The sequence below is a fragment of the Cryptotermes secundus genome, unplaced genomic scaffold (genome assembly GCF_002891405.2).
Source record: "Cryptotermes secundus unplaced genomic scaffold, Csec_1.0 scaffold1680, whole genome shotgun sequence".
Lineage (NCBI taxonomy): Eukaryota > Metazoa > Arthropoda > Insecta > Blattodea > Kalotermitidae > Cryptotermes > Cryptotermes secundus.
In genome coordinates, this window is record NW_019731603.1 from 109,022 (window position 1) to 126,259 (window position 17,238).

The window sequence follows — 17,238 nt, forward strand, 5'->3', positions numbered from 1 at the left end:
TAAAATTAGAATATTGGTTTCGAAAGTCCTTCCTCCCGAACTACAGAGTTCATTATCTTAATTTCCTTTTTCTCTTAATTCACCGAGCGGGCTACATTATCGATACATCTCTTGACTAGTATTCGGGAGGTATTCGGTTCGAACCTTGGGCCAGGACATCGGTTATCCTATGAACGTTCGTGGTTTTCCTCATGCCCTCCGGAAAAATACCGTGATAGTGCCTTCCAAATGATTTTCAAATCATGTCATCCATCAATTCGTTGGTATATAATCTTAACCACTGAAAGCGTCAACCCACGAATACGTGATATTCGCTTCGTTCCTTGACTACTCGTCTTCAGCTCCACCTCCGCTGTCTTCTTTTTCCTCCTCCTCCTCCTCCTCTTCTACTTCTTCTTCAGCCTTCTGTTCCTCTCTTCTTCATACTTCGTCTTATTATCTGTCTTACTCTCCCCATATTCCTCCTTCCTTAATCCGATTGTTCTTCCGTTCTCCTTCGTAATTTGACTGCTCTGACTACAAAGAGCAGAGTCTCTTTTAAGAAGCTACCAGTCGCTCAGCCACTCAAGAAGTACTCAACATTTAGTGGACCAGAAAGTTCATTACCCTGTTCACAAGGGTCCGTCACTTGTCACGGTCCTAACCAGATAAATCCACTCCATACAACCGTATCCTATTTCTCTAAGATCCACTGAATATTGTCTTCCCACTTACGTCTAGGTCTTCATAATGGTCTTTTTCCTTCTGGCTTTCTCACCAACACCCTGTATGAATTTCTCTACTCCACATGCTTGCTACATGCCCTAACCATCTCATCTTCCTTGACTTGATCATTTTAATTATATTTGGCGAGGAGTACAAGTTATGAAGCTCCTCACTGTGTAATTTCCTCCAACCTATTATTTTATGCCTCTTCAGTCCAAGTATTCTCCACAGCACCCTGTTCTCACAAAACCACATGTACTTGATTAGTCTTCGACCGCCTCTGTGGTCTAGTGGTCTGAGTTCCTGGCTACAGAGCCAGAGGTTCGGGTTCGATACCCGGCTCTTATCAGGTTCTCTTAGTATTAGTGCGTCTGGAACGGGGTCCACTCAGCACAGTGAGGATAATCGAGGGGCTATTTCAAGGAAATAGCGGCTCCGGTCTAGAAAACCGAAATTAACGGCCGTACGGACACCATCTGTCCGCTAAGGCTGGCACCAACTTCGTCGACAAACGGCAGTCGCTCGGTCGGTATAGTTCCCTTGCGGACTCAAGCCATGGAGATTCTGTTTTTCACTACTCTTCTGCTACTTATTTCCTTTTCCTCCTTGCCTGCCTTTACTGTCTCAGTCCTTATTTTGGAATTCTACGGCTCGAAACTCGACCTGGAAACCGGCAATTCTTCATAAATTTTAAGTATTAATCTACTACTACTGATGCATCCAATTACGGCCCCGTCTCCACTCTTCCCTTCAACCCCCCCCCCCATATTCCTCTGTTGAACTCGGTATCAAAATATAGACTGGCTCATCTGGAGAAGATCCGGAGTTAATAATTAAAAAATCACTGAATAATTTTCCAATTAAAATTAAACCTGGCAACACTGAGTATTTAGGAAAAACCGTCTGTCTTCCTGCCAGATCCACACCATTTCTTTCAGTTTGCAATCCCTCCTGTCACCAGACTGCAATATTAACATGGCTGTCAGCTTGTGTCTCCGGCCGGAGGGGAACTAATTTCGTCATGTCCTCTAACCGAATGTTCTCCACATTTACCAAGGCATGTACTCGCCAAGTTTCGTTTTCATCGGAAAATTACTACGGGATTTATAATTATTAATTCGGGACCAACTACGAATGACTCACCCTGTATACGGCATATACGAGTATGAACCTTCTATCAACCAATACATCATCTTCGTAAACTATTACGAAAGAGACAAGAAGTCCCAAAGGATCGAGTCTTTATTGTTGATAAAGTCCATCCACTCTACGCACCAATGTATGCCATATCACATATACGAACGGAGAAAAGTCACGTTTAGACAACTTTTAAGAAGAAAACGTCCTGTATAAGAAAGTTCCGGTTCTTTATCGGTGTTTGAATACCGGAAGTTTATTGAAAGCAGACTATAATGACGTGATGAACTAACTGACGAAACAGCTTAGTTCACACAACATAAGGAGTATAATATTAAAAAGAAAATATGCTAATAGTACGGAAAAGGAAGGAAACCACAAACATTCAAATCAGTTCCAATTTAACGAGTTTATCATTCACCTCTCCTCGATTTGCTTTCATCTTGAACGAATGAGGACAGCTGCTATCTTCTGAAACACGTCTCGACAACTAAAGATGCCTGACAGGTACCACCGAACACTCCTAAATTGGAAGTACGTGAAACAATTTCGGAATACGAGAGGTGATGAGGACGCGTTAACAGCGATGCTGTGTGAGACGCTTTCCCGCCCATCGCCTGACAAAGTTTTCCGGGCAGAGACGAATTCCTTCTAGGACATGTGGTTCTCATAGCGGTGGTTATCTTCTTCCTTGGCTTATTTTTCGACCCTGAAGATGGAAGCGATAAGTTCCTTCGATATATCGGTTGACTTTCGACAGACTACACGGCATTATAAAAGCAAACGATAATGCTCTTCAAATTATATTTGTGTTATGGTAACTTGTGGGGGTACCGGAAGGTCGCGGGTTCGATTCCCGATGTCACTGGAATTTTCAATTGGCCTAATCCTTCCAGCGGCACTATGGCCCTGGGGTCGACTCAGCCTCTAACAGAACTGAGTACCAGGAATAATCCTGGGGGTAAAGGGCGGCCGGTGCGTAAGGCTGACAACCTTGCCGCCATCTATGAGCCGATTGTCTAGAAAATGTGGGAGCCTCGACGTCTCACAACCCTATGGGCCTCCACGGCCTGTTACAGGGATAGCTTTTACGGTAAACTGTACATCCATTACGCGAGGTGCTTGAGATAGGCAAACCCATGGAGCACACAATCTGTGTTGAGAAGTTCATATCCCTTCAGCTATTAAAAAATCCCCCCCCCCGATGCTTTATTAAATTTGAGGTTTTCACATTGGTAACTATGAAGAGAACCTTACTGGTGACGCCGCGCATTCCAGTAAAAATTGACCGACGTTTCGGAGGAACATGAGCTGCGCTGTTTGTTTCTTGTTGTTTTCGTGCCTGGTTTCTCTTAACCTCTGAATACAGACGCAGTATGCTCCTCCTAAACGTCGGCGGAATTCTACACAACTACTGGTCTCCTTCCAAGGCAAGGCGAATCCGTCTGTTATAATGGTAATAAATTATATGAAGAGGGAAATAGAATAAACTGCCGAAACGTCGACTGGGGAATATCCACCATAGTATTCGTGAAGTTCTTAATTATCGTGCTCATAACGAGATAGTGGCTACGTTAAAACCGGTCGGTCGAATGTGCAATATGTTGAGCACTTTACCATTTCTCGTCCCCTTCCTTGCACAGCGTCTGGAAACTTGTTAATGCATGAACAAAACGAAATCCATCCATCAAATTTAAATGCTTTTGGCTTGAGAAACTAAACAAAAATAAAATGAGGAAGTAGGAAGTTAAACTCTGGAGCCACGAAATATCATCACGTACCAGTCTTAATATTTTTGGAACATAAAAAGTTCTTCAGTTTATTATACAATAAACGAACTGTTCAAGACTTAAATAAGAAGAGTCTTCTTCTTTTTGCTCTCACATCAGTAGCCGCTACTAAGAGCCGAACAATGCTACACTGAGCTCGTAAATTCTATGCCAAAAGAAAAGAAACTGGTATTACTGATTATCTTCAACAAAAGTTAGAGCGAATGTTTAACTTGACTTTCCTGGCTGTTTCAACCGACAGATCAGTGAACCTACATGTTTGCTTAGGAGACTGGTTGCACAGAATTTGTTCAATGCCCGAAATGATGTGTATATAACGCTGTTTGCTGTGGCCGATACGTAAGATCTACAAAAAGCCAGCTCGGTTAACCCTGCAAGATTGAAACACGTCTAATATGTAAGGAGTTACTTATATGACACAAAAATACAACGTAACCCCATTACTTTTTTTTATTGCTAGTGGGGTGGGACTGAGTCCCTGTACTGCGGCCACTTCTGGCCTATTGTACCAGCCCCAGATGATAGGCGAGGGTGATTGTGGAGCAGTTGGTGGAATGAAGATTGGCAGGGGAAACCGAAGTGCTCGGAGAAAACCTGCCCCAGCGCCACTTTGTCCACCACAAATCCAACTTAACCAGACCCGGGATCGAACCCGGGCGGAGGCGGTGGGAAACCAGCGAATAACCGCTTGAGCTATGGCGCGGCCACCCCATTACTTACTTACTTACTCATGGAGCTGAGCCCTTCTTGAGGAGCCGCCATTTCTGCAGCTACTCAAGAATTACACAGCATTTTATGGAACCCGTACGTTCATTACCGTGTTCCCAAGAGCCCTCCACCAGTCCCTATCCTGAGCCAGATCAATCCAATCCATCTCATCCCTCTAAGATCCATTTTAATATTGTCCACCCTCCCACGCCTTGGTCTTCCCAGGAAATATTAAATATATAAGTTGATTTAGCGGGAGTACAGGAGGTCGGATGGGATCAAAGTGGCATCGAACCAGCAGGTGAATAATATCTTCCCTGGAAACTAAAAACCATTCCTCACGCCAATGTTCATACGAATATTCCCCATTTTCTTTCATAATCATTTTTTTTTCCTGAGAATATACCAATATAATCCTTTAGTTTCTTTCCCGTGCCTTCAGCAGGAATTTTATGGCATCCGGAATGTCACTCTCAAGTGAGTCATGCGCAAGACGGCGCGGACTAGATGCGCAGTAACAAATGGATCTGGTTCCTTTTGTTTGCTTTCTCAACTGGAAGATGTGTGTGTTCTAAGAACCGCAGATTACGCTAATGATTATTCTTGTAAGTACTGTAAGTTGCCAATAAATCTTCGTATCGCAAAACACCATTTCGTACTAATAAACATGTCATTTCGCATCTGGACTGAACCTGCGAATGCAACATCTAATATCCAACCGAGGATTTCACCCTCTTGTCCAACCTAAATGTATTTCATGCATTCTCGGACCAGTGTTCTGCTGACAGTCACGTGTTGTCCAGGCGCATTGCCAGTCGTATGTTTTGCCTGCGAATTCTGTTCCATTATCTCGATGATTCTAGCAGTCTGATGATGACACGAAGACTTGGCAACACTGCTACATTTTTCAGCCCATGCTGGGGATTTATACATCATACGAGGAGTATCCAAGCATCATTAAACTGCGGCGGGAATATAGACAACGGAACAGGTGAAGTATGACCTACCTTCCTTCCTTCATTCATTCATTCATTATTGGAGGGGGTGGGTTTCCCCATGCACCGCGACCAGTTGTTGATCTATTGTACGTCCCCCCTTTGATATTCTACCAGTCGCCATACCCTTCTGGTACTGGTGCTCGCTATCAGCCCCGTTCAGCCAGCGAGTTCGGCCCCTCTACTGGCAGTGGAACCTGATACTTCCCCATCTACCGGAGGCATGGAAACTACTTGGGCGGGAAACTTTTTACCTAATTTTGCTCAGAGGTTTCCTAGAGACATGAGGATCTTTTACGTGCCGTAAATCTACGACATGGGACCCACGGCTTAAAGTCCCTTGCTCCCTGAATTTTTCCGCCCTTAAAAATTCCACGACCTCCGCCGGGTTTGAACCCGCGTACCTTGAGTCATGATGTGGGAATGTTACCACTAGACTATGGAGGCCGCTAAGTATGACCTTACAATAATAAAAAATAATTTATTATCTTCTGTGAAAATGACACTTTTGGCTCAATTATATCAAACTTCTATTCAAGGAGAACTCGCTCACTAATTCTTGGATCTGAGTCCTCCTTGAGATGCCACAAATTCTGCAGCTACTCATTACCGTGTTCACAAGAGTCCTCCATTGGTCCCTATCCCCAGCCAGATCAATCCAATCCATATCAACCCATCCTATCTACTTAAAGAGAACTGGAGCAATAAATATGAACCATCGTTTCGGGGTGCGGGATGCGCTCTTAGCAGCCTACATATCAATACGGAGGCACTGAAGGCGGGAGAACCAGATACTGTTCTCGGTAGAGGTGAAAGTTATTTTTGATTTGAGGTTCTCACGGCCGTCAATATGAAAATTATTGTCTTCAGAAACGTATCAAGGTGTAGTCAGAAGTGTATCGAAATTTCGAAGGAATGTGCTGCATCCATCTTCAGGACAGAAGAGTTAGCTGAGCATGAAACAAATTCCTACGGATATAGGGAGAGGTACGGCCGTGATATAAGCTCTCTACTCAGGTTCCAGCACGTTCTCCCGAAATGTCGAGTTATTTCTACCATTACATGCCTTCACATCCGAGTTACCAGTAGTCCTAACCGGTATTTGTTGGATTTACGGCTCTCAAAGTGGTGACTACGTAAAACGAACTTCACGACGTTATGTCACAGATGATAGTACTCTTCCTAAATGTTATTCCTTCGACAATGAAAAAAAACCTGGCTACATTCGAGACATGTGGCAAGTTCTACTTGATTTGTAACATGAAAGTAATCCACTGGCCGAAGTACAGTTACAAAATTTGATTAATTCCTCACTTATGTCTTACATAGCGGCCTCCGTAGTCTAGGGGTAACGTTCCCACCTCATGACTCAAGGTATGCGGGTTCAAACCCGGCAGAGGTCGTGGAATTTTTAAGGGCGGAAAAATTCAGGGAACAAGTCCTCCGGGAGGAACTTAAGCCGTGTGCCCGTGTCGTAGATTTACGGCACGTAAAAGAACCTCATGTCTCTAGGAGACCTCTGAGCTAAATTAAGCAAATTTCCCGCCCAAGTAGTTTCCAATGCCTCCGGTAGATGGGGAAGCATTAGGTACCACTGCCAGAGGAGGGACGACCTCACTGACAGAAAGGGACTAATTATCAGATACCACTGCCAGTAGAAGGCCGAAACCTCGCTGGCAGAAATGGGTTGATAGCGAACACCAGTACCGGTAGGGTATGGAGACAGTAGAAATTAAAAGGGAGACGCACAATAGATCAAACTGGTCGTGGTGCATGGGGAAACCCACCCCCTCAGTACTGAATAACTGAACTGAATATGTCTTACATTAGGTAGTTTAATAGAAATACGCACCAAAGAACGTCTATTATTGAACGGTCGTAAAAAAAAAAAGCTATCCTTGTAACAGGCCGTGAAGGGTTGTGAGACGTTGAGGGTTCCACATTTTCTCTAGACAATCACAGATGGCGGTAAAGCTGTCAGCCTTGCACGTCGGCCGCAGTTTACCTCCCTGGTACTCCTTTATGTTAGAGGCTGAGTCGACCCCAGGGCCACAGTGCGGTTGGAAGGAGTTCGTAAATTGAGAAAAAATCCACCTCATCGGGACTCGAACCCACGACCTCCCGGCGTGCAGCATATTGCCCCATCCAACGGTCTTGTTTAACAAAATATCAATACATAAATCAATGATAAGAACAAAACTGACATCGGTTGAAACCCCATTATACAGTAAGATCGTCAGAGTGGTTCCCCCTTACTGCTGCGCCGCGTGTGCCCGACTTTCCCGCCGGTACGGCTAAAGGATCTGCGGGAAGACGAAAATCTCCTTGGCCTGTAGTCCGCAAGCGAACTATACCGATGGAGCTACCGCCGCTTGTCGGCGAAGTTAGTGCCAACTTCTGCGGATAGAAGGTGTCACGTGGTCGGCGCAACGGATCCGAACGGCCGTTAATCCTGGTTTTCCAGACCAGAGCCCCTGTTTACTTGAAATAGTTCCTTAATTGTCCTCACGAGGCTCAGCGGACCCCGTTCCAGACCCAATACTTCTCAGAAAATCTGGTAGCGCCGGGAATCCAACCCGGGATCTCTGGATCTGTAGCCAGGAACTCTGACCACTAGACCATTAGTCAGTAATAATGTTATTATAATGTAATGTATAACGTTACCAAAATTACCCCAAATCGTACTATATAAAATGCTCACAGCATAATATAAGCGTGCTGTAGCGAAGCCTTCACGCTCCAACCATATTTCTGAATGAGCAAAAGTGAAGCCGGGCTACGAAGTGAGACTGCAGTTTCGGATGTCTGCTGTGAGGCGCTGGAGGATAGGCACAGAGCATAAAGAAGTGACTTAACACGTCCGTCCGCACTCTGATGAAGCAGAGAACGTTTCAGTCATCAGGCCTGTGAACCATGTGGGTGAAGCCATCTTCACGGGCTCTTAATGGATGTTTTATCCTTTCTCCGGATACATTCCAATGAGAATTCCATTTGAAGGAGGAGTGTATTTTAAATAGGCCACTCTCTTAAGTGATGATTTATTCATATAAACATATATATAGATGTGTGTGTGTATCTCCTCAGTGACAGCCTCTGTGGGCTAGTGGTTAGAGTTCCTGCCTACATTTCCAGAGGTCTGGGTTCGATTGTTGGCGCTACCAAATTTTCTGAGAAGTAGTGGGTGTGGAACGGGGTCCACTCAGCCTCGTGATGATAATTGAGGAGCAATTTCAAGTAAATAGCGGCTCCTGTCTAGAAAACCGAAATTAACGGCCGTGGGTATTCGTCGCGCTGACCACGCGACACCCTCTATTCGCTAAAGATGGCACTACCTTCGCCGACAAGTGGCGGTCGCCCGGTCGATATAGTTCGCTTGCGGACTACAGATCACGGAGTTTTTGTTGTTTATGTCTTCTCAATGAACCTAAAACGAACAGATGGAAGATGAACAAGAAAGGTTATATAGTCTGAGGTCAACTACTGATGAACTCCCAGAAATACGCACCAGTGTGTCTGAATATCGCACAGCTCAGTGAAGACAATTGTAAGTTGCCTTTAAATCTAATAAAGTGAAGCAACGTGTCCCTGTGTATAATTAAGCAACACACACGCAGAGGGATAGGAAGGGTGGGTTCATCCCCTCGCATTCGCCTCGGCCGTAACACCGGGTACGCACTGACAAGAGCCTGTGTGGGCCTCGCAACGGGTCGTGCACTACAGGGAAGAAGCAAATCCCTTGCGCCTGTCGGGCATCGAACCCCGAGAATTCGGTTGCTCGTCCCGCAGCCTAACGCTATGTCGACTGAGTTACTCCGGCTCCTTTTACCATGAAACAAAAATTTCACACCATTTCAGCAATTATGGTTGTGCCATAACTAAGGCGGTTTGTCACCGGGTTCGAGGTCAGGTCAGAGGGCGAGGAAAGTAACAGTGGGGACAGGGCTTCTCTGAGTACTTCCAGGGGGCAGGGCTTCTCCGAGTACTTCCATTTCCTCTGCTAATTTTCATTCCTTCACCTGCTCCACTCTCACCTATCATCATTCGAGGGTGGTGCAAGAGGCCCAATAGCGGCCGAGGGTGCCAAGTGGACACTGTCTCACACCACCCTACGAATAAAACGAAACCGCACCATACCGAACCCAACCATCGAACCAACCAGACCAAACCAACCACACGAAGCAAAGAACGAAGTTGGCTCAAGCGGTAACGTTTCTGACTTTCATTTGGAACGTCAGATTCGAAGCGTGTCCTGGACGCTCGCTGTTCTGACGCTGCTCCTGGTATTCCTTCGGGAAAAATTCGATGTGTGGCCTGGAAGCTCGCTGTTCTGACGCTGCTCCTGGTATTCCTTCGGAAAAAATTCGAAGCGTGGCCTGGACGGTCGCTGTTCTGACGCTGCTCCTGGTATTCCTTCGGGATAAATTCAAAACGTGGCCTGGACGCTCGCTGTTCTGACGCTGCTCCTGGTATTCCTTCGGGAAAAATTCGAAGCGTGGCCTGGACGCTCGCTGTTCTGACGCGGCTCCTGGTATTCCTTAGGGAAAAAGGCCGCTTCCTTTTCCACCCTTTACAGGTGATTGCTCTCTCTCTCTCTCTCTCTCACTGACTCGTCCGACACGGCTAGGCTGACAGCGCCGTTACATAAGCTACAAACACAACGAACAGTTCTATCTTCTGGGATGTAACACTGTGCTGTCCCTTGAAAAACAACCGACGTTTAGGAGGAACATGTCCCCTATTCAGAACCGAATTTCACTGGACAAGGCGTTATGTCACACATACACGTGAGAACCAGTTCCTGCATACAAAAATAAATAAATCTTCGTACTATTAAATTAGGTGGCAGATGGAAAGGGGCGGTCAGCTTCAAGCCCCGGTCGCTTTACTCAAGGGGACAGGGTACCTGTTACCTACTGATTAGGATGTTGGGTGAGCCAGAGAGTTCTGAATACCGTACCAGGAATCGAACCACGATTCCCCGGTCGTCCAGTCCGTAGCCTAGTCACAATAATGCCAGGTCTATTCAGGTACTCCGTGGTATGAGTCCGCAAGCGAACTATACCGACCGAGCGACCGCCGCTTGTTGACGAAGTTAATGCCAACTTTAGCGGATAGAGGATGTCGCGTGGTCAGCGCAACGAATTCCCACGACTGTTAATCTCGGCTTTCTAGACCGGAGCCGCTATTTCCTTAAAAGAGCTCCTCAATTATCCTCAGGAGGCTGAGTGGACCCCGTTCTAGGCCTACTATTTCTCAGAAGTAGCAACGCCGGGAATCGAACCCGTACCTCTGGATCTGTAGGCAAGAACTCGACCACTAGACCATGGAGGCGATCTCGGTACTACAGCAATAACATTCGCAAATTTAAGGCGGAATTTGAATCTAAGCGTGAAAAGGAAAATTATTAGGGCATCGTAAACAAATTACGGTAATTTACAACTGTTCTAATATTGGAACTTACTGGGACTGTTTCAAAGGGGGAGGGGGGGGGGAAACAGCAAATGGTCGTTTGTCCTCACAGGACAAGAGTACTGCGGGTGGGCGGACGTCCAGGCGCCCCTGGTCTAGACACGAAGCGTCGCCCGAGATTAAGATATATGACAGAGTGTGTTAAAGGTGATAAACCATAAATCTGTCACCTTCAATTAGAACTGTTAAACAGGACTGCGGGTTACGTCGTCCGCCCAACCACTACGGCACGACAAATTCCAAGACACTTGTCTCGGGTACGCAAGCAGACATTCAGTTTCCGTACAGAACCGCAGGAGTAGGCTGGTTCGAACCACACCCACAGCATCAGTAAAGGCAAAAGGTAATCTAAAGTCATCCCTATGTTTAATTAATTACTCCATTATTTTTTTATTGCTAGTGGGGTTGGACTAAGTCCCTTGTACTGCGGCCACTTCTGACCTATTGTACCAGCCCCAGATGATAGGTGAGGGTGATTGGCAGGGGAAACCGAAGTACTCGGACAAAAACTTGCCCCAGCGCCACTTCGTCCACCACAAATCCCACCTGACCAGACCCGAGATTGAACCCGGGCCGCCGCGGTGGGAACCCAGCGACTAACCGCTTGAGCTATGACGCGGTAATACTCCGCCATTAAATTTACACTTGACTGTATTCAGGGGGTGATTGGTTCGAACCTTGCTCGGCACACTACATATCCAGACTCAGATTCTCGTGGGTATCTGCAGTCCCGGGGAACGCGGCAGCTTGGTTGAGGCACTATGCAGGAAGGTCGCGGGTTCGAGTCCCGATGTCATTTGAATTTTTCAATTGACCTAAGCCTTCCAGTCGTAATATGACCCTAGGATCGACTCAGTCTCTAATAGAAATGAGTATCAGGAATCTTCCTGGGGGGTAAAGGGCGGTCGGCGCGTTAATTCCGACAATCTCACCGCCATCTGTGAGCCGATTGTCTAGAAAATGAGGACATCACGTCGTCTCACAACTCTATGGGCGTCCATGGTCTGTTACAAGGATAACTTTACCTTTTCTTTTTACCTTCAGTCCCTCCAGGAAAATGCCTATTGTGAGATCCACATTTTTTTTCCCTGTGGCGCTACAGCCCCAATTTGGGCCTAGGCCTACCTCCATGTAACTCTCCGTTTCACTTCAGTTTACTAGATCTTACACATACGGTAGGACTCCTTGGGCGAGTGATCAGCTCGTCGCAAGGCCTCTCTACCTGTAGACAACACACAGAAAAACGCACACAAACATCCATGCCGAGTGGGATTCGAACCCACGATCCCGGCTTCCGAGCAAGCGAAGATAGTTGCACGCCTTAGACCGATCGGCTACCGTGACCGACGTACATAGAGTCCATAAAACAGGAACATAAATGCAGTGCATCTAAATATTAAAGCAGGTGGCACACATAATAACCACTATGCTTAATATGCTTAAGCGGTTAACATTATTTTGTACAGTGTCACCAGGATCTGAACATCCATGTGAAGCAGCAAGCGCTGTTGTCACATTTGAACAACAGATGTCAATATACGGTATTTACGCATGTATAGGCCGCACATTTTTTGCCAAAAATTCAAGAGGAAAACTGGGGTCCGGCGTATATTCGAAATATTCGAAATCACACTTCATTTAAAAAAAAATTATATTCATAATTAGTAATACAGGGTGTAATACTTCTGAAATAATATTCCAAGAAAATTATTTTTTCTATAATTTGTCTGAATATTGTGCTGCGCCCTATACACGCACGCGGCCTATACATGCGTAAATACGGTATTTCAATTCGAGAAGATACATTTCAGTGCAACAGAACTCGCATAGAAACATACAACTGACAACGCACGTGGCCAACTTTCGGCCAATACTGTTTCGAGACGGTTCAAGATGGCGGCTGCTATGAGAGAACATAAAATCCTTGCAGGATTCTTGTCTGATTGCGAGCTGAAGGTCATATAGCTAGCCTAACCACACTGCAAGCGTCTGAATAATGTGAGTAGGTCTACAGAAGCCTCCCACGTTTACTTGTTTCTCCATCTTTACTCTTTTGCAAACAAGCTCCACAATGCTTATCTTGTACTTCAGCATTTCAGTCCTGTTTTACAACAGTGAACACTGTCAGCGGGCAGATGTCCCTAAGCCCCGGTTCCGTTGCTCACTTAAAACATAACCTCAAACGACCACGCTTTTATGCTGACACCTCTGAATTAAAAAAAAAACTCTTTATACACATAACCTATATCTGTGAGCCAAGGTATTTAAATCAGCAAACCGACTGGATGCAAGATAGATGTACCTAGTTTCATTCGTGGCAAGGTGAGAAAATAATTTCTTTCACTTCCAAAACCGGCTTTGTGGCCCATAAATCACCAATTGCTGCTCCGAGCTATTCTCTCTGGGTTAAGAGGACGGAGCGATAAGATGACCAGTCACTTCCAATGCCAAAACTGATAATGCGCGCAACTTTTAACTTCATGCAATGCCTTCAACCAGAGTCAAGCAAAACAGCCTACTTAAACGTCTACTGAACTACTTACCTATCTTGCAGTACTTGGAGAAATACAAATATTTTTGCAGAAAATTTCTGTCTCTTCAGTCATCAAACACGCTTCCATACTAACATCCTTTTATCTCTCCCGTATTCCCTTATAGTCCTACAGTTTATCGAGTTACACGTCATGATCGATGTTTAACAGCATCTACGCTTGGTTTCTTAAATCAATACGATTAAATAAGGTAAAGCTATCCCTGAAACAGTCCGTGAATGCCTATAAAGCTGTGAGATGTTGAGGTTCCCACATTTTCTAGACAATCGGCTCACAGATGGCGGTGAGGCTGTCAGCCTTACGCGCCGGCCGCCCTTTACCTCCAGGAAGATTTCTGGTTATTCATTTCTCTTAGAGGTTGAGTCGACCCCGGGGCCATTGTGTGGCTGGAAGGATTGGGTCAACCGAAAAATCCAATGACCCCAACGGGAACCGAACCCGAAACATTGCGGCTTGTAGCACAGTGCCTCGACCAACCACGTTACCGCCTTATCCCTAAACAAACTCCGTGGTCTGTAGTCCGCAAGCGAACTATACCGACCGAGCGACCGCCGCTTGCCGGCGAAGTTGGTGCCGACTTTAGCGGATAGAGGGTGTCACGTGGTAAGCGCAACGGATTCCCAAGGCCGTTAATCTCGGTTTTCTAGACAGGAGCCGCTATTTCTTGAAATAGCTCAATTATCCTTACGATGCTGTGTGAGCCCCATTCCAGACCCACTACTTCTTAGAAAACCTGGTGACGCCGGGAATCGAATCCGGGTCCTCTGACCTCTAAACCACAGAGGCTGTCATACCGCATGTCAATAAATAAATACATGAAAATAACTCCGCGGCGTAAGGGTCTGATGCTCCTTCTGTCCAGTCGGGTCGACTCATAATGCATTAGTTCGATTCCCGGATGCGATATCTAAAAACAGACTGTACAATGTCCTTACACATGAACTCGGACCGTTTTCTTGCGTGTCAGCCTTCCTCCACTTCGTTCACTGCTCGCCAGCCAACCACCATTCACAAAAAAAAAAAACTGATTACGCAAAATGTCAATAATTACCCGAAGACGAGGTCTTGTACGTTCCCTTATGATTGCGCAGCATGTCCATGTTGGGTTTGTTCAACACGTGCCACTTCCATTCGCTATAGGAGGAGAAGCCGCCCCATCTTGGGCCACTTCCACCATCGTGAGCACTTCCACTGCTTCCAGGGTTTCCAGCAAGGGAATGGTCAGGAAAGTCTGACACTGCACCATCATACTGTGAACATACAAATAAATAGTTTCTTACTTCAATTTTGTTGACCGGTTCAACGCTCTGCGCTTCACGGCGACCGGTGCGCTGCTAGCCACGAGGTCCATATGAATTTTGCAGCTGAATTTGCAGGCTTGATGGCAGAAAACGTTTGGAATGATGGGGGTACTTAACTTGTGGAGCGCTTGACGGCATTATGCTTCACGGTGAGCAGTGCGGATCATGCATAAGAATTTATGATTTGGCAGCAGTTATCAGCTCCAGTAGCCATTTGTTCTCAGTTTCAGTTAGTGAGCGTCATGGTGCGGTATACTTTATATTTGTATATATTTGAAATGAAACAGTCCATGGTTTGTATCAATGTCTTTTGAATTTTGTCTAATGCAGTGGTTTCCGAAGTGTGGGAACCACCAGCTAAGGGAAGCACTGTATAGTATGGGAGAGTCAAACGGTAAGGCTGAATTTATCTTAATGTCGTAACATTTTTAATTTGACAAATATTGACAGTAGCCTTAAATGTAATTTCAAAACTGAAAAAGTGAAGAATCCATTCTTTACATATGTACAAAATTAAAGCGCGGGGGGAGACAATGAAATCTTTGTTATGGGGCCTCAATAATATAAAGTTAAGAAAAACTACTTAAAAATTTCGTTGGGAAACATGTATCAGTTAATTAACCAGTTCAAGAAGAAGGATGAAAGCAGGCGTGGTTAAGTTTAATTGTAATGACATCATAAACGTATTTCAGTAATCACAAAGACAAATGACCATAAATTGAATAACACAGGATGACCATCATCTCCAGAAATATTCCCATTGTATGGACTCTGCTGGTCAGGGTGTCACGTGACGTTTCAATTGAGATATATCTAAGCTGCTACCACTCTCTGCCCCAACTTAGGATCGCGTGTCGCTACTTGAATAACACATGTCCGTGCATCAATTATGACAGGTTAAAAGTTCACGCAGAATACAAAACTGGGGTCCAGACTTCGAACAAAAAAAAAATCACACGCTATAAGAAGAGAATGCAACATTCTATTAAAAGCGGAGGTTTATTATACAATCATCTCTGAATCGAAATTACTGAACTGTAAGGTAAAGTTGTCCATGAGCTTAACTAAAATAGCAATACACCATGAAAACGTATAGGGAAGTAGATCTATAGATCCGGATTTTCTTCACGCTTCACGCCCAGCCACTTTAGCCCCCGCACCCATTGTATAGGAAGCTGGGTGGGCCCCAGGGCCGGTCTGCACGACGTGGAGAAGAGAAAATTGACTCTACCGGGATTCTAGTTAGTTAGTTAGTTATTCGAGAGGGTGGGTTTCCCCATGCACTTAGACCTGTATTGGTCCATTGTGCTTCCCTCTATGATTTCTACCAGTCTCTATATCCTACCGGTACTGGTGCTTACCATCAGTCCTACCCAGCCAGTGAGACCGGCTCTACTAGCTGAGAGGTATCTATAATGCTTCCCCCATCTACCGGAGGTATTAGTGACTGCTGTTGGGCGAGAAACGTCCGTAATTTGGCTCAGTGACCTCCTTTGGAGATATGAGGATCTTTTACGTGGCGTAAATCTACGACACGGGACCCACGGCTTAAAGTCCCTCCCGTAGGACTTCTTCCCTGAATTTTTCCGCCCTTAAAAATTCCACGACCTCCGCCGTGTTTGAACCCGCGTACTACGAGTCATGAGGTGGGAACGTTACCTCTAGACTACGGAGGCCGCTTACCGGGATTCTAACTCCGACCCCTCGGTTGTCCAGCCCGTAGCCAGTCGCTATACCGACTGCGCTATCCCGGCTCCCACTGTAATGTATATTAAACACTGAAATTTTCAGGAAGACGTGGATATGAGCACCTCGTATGTAACCCTGTGAATTAGGGTAGAAGCCCATCGACGTTTAAGACGTACTGCCTTCATCTGAAAACAAAATATATTATGCTTGCTTAACATATCTTAGACCCTGAAGACGTAGGTATTATAATACTCCGAAACGTCAGTGAACTTCTACCGGATTCTTAATCTATACACAGTCGGTAGGACTCCTTGGATGGGGGATAAGCCCGTCGCAAGGCCGCTACCTAACAGAATAAACACAGCCAACCACGCTTTGAGTGGAATTCGAACCCACGATCCCAGAGTTCGATATTTCATGCCTGAGACCGCGCGACCACTGTGATCGGCCATTATGACGTGTAGCGTCACCAACTTCAGCTGATCTCTATTTTAACAAGTCGGCACATTTTCCATGTGGGGACCCAATATAAACTACACGGGCAACATTTATGAAGAAAGCAGTCTTTTGGGATTTGGCACCGTGTATATGTGGTGTTAACCGACGTTTCCGAGGAACGTATCGCCTCCATCTTCAGGGTAGAAGGTCTGCTTTTACCGGTTCTCACGGTCTCTTCGCTTGCGGATTTCTTTTATTTTTCCTTCTACCCTGAAGATGGAGGCGATACGTTCCTTCGAAACTGGTCTTTTACCGGTTCTCACTGTCTCTTCGCTTGCGGATTTCTTATATTTTTCCTTCTACCCTGAAGATGGAGGCGATACGTTCCTTCGAAACGTCGGTTAACACCACATATACACGGTGCCAAATCCCAGAAGACTGCTTTCTTCATAGT

At 45.6% G+C, this 17,238-nt stretch overlaps 1 protein-coding gene across 2 annotated transcripts in view; it reads right to left on the bottom strand.

Moving 5' to 3' along the window:
* Positions 1-17,238, bottom strand: part of LOC111867297 — a 174,535-nt gene that overhangs the window by 88,644 nt on the left and 68,653 nt on the right. For both annotated transcript variants that reach the window (XM_023857023.2, XM_023857022.2), the window contains exon 2: positions 14,408-14,606. In XM_023857023.2, the coding sequence (XP_023712791.1) occupies positions 14,408-14,606 (199 nt within the window). The remainder of the gene's footprint in view (positions 1-14,407; positions 14,607-17,238) is intronic.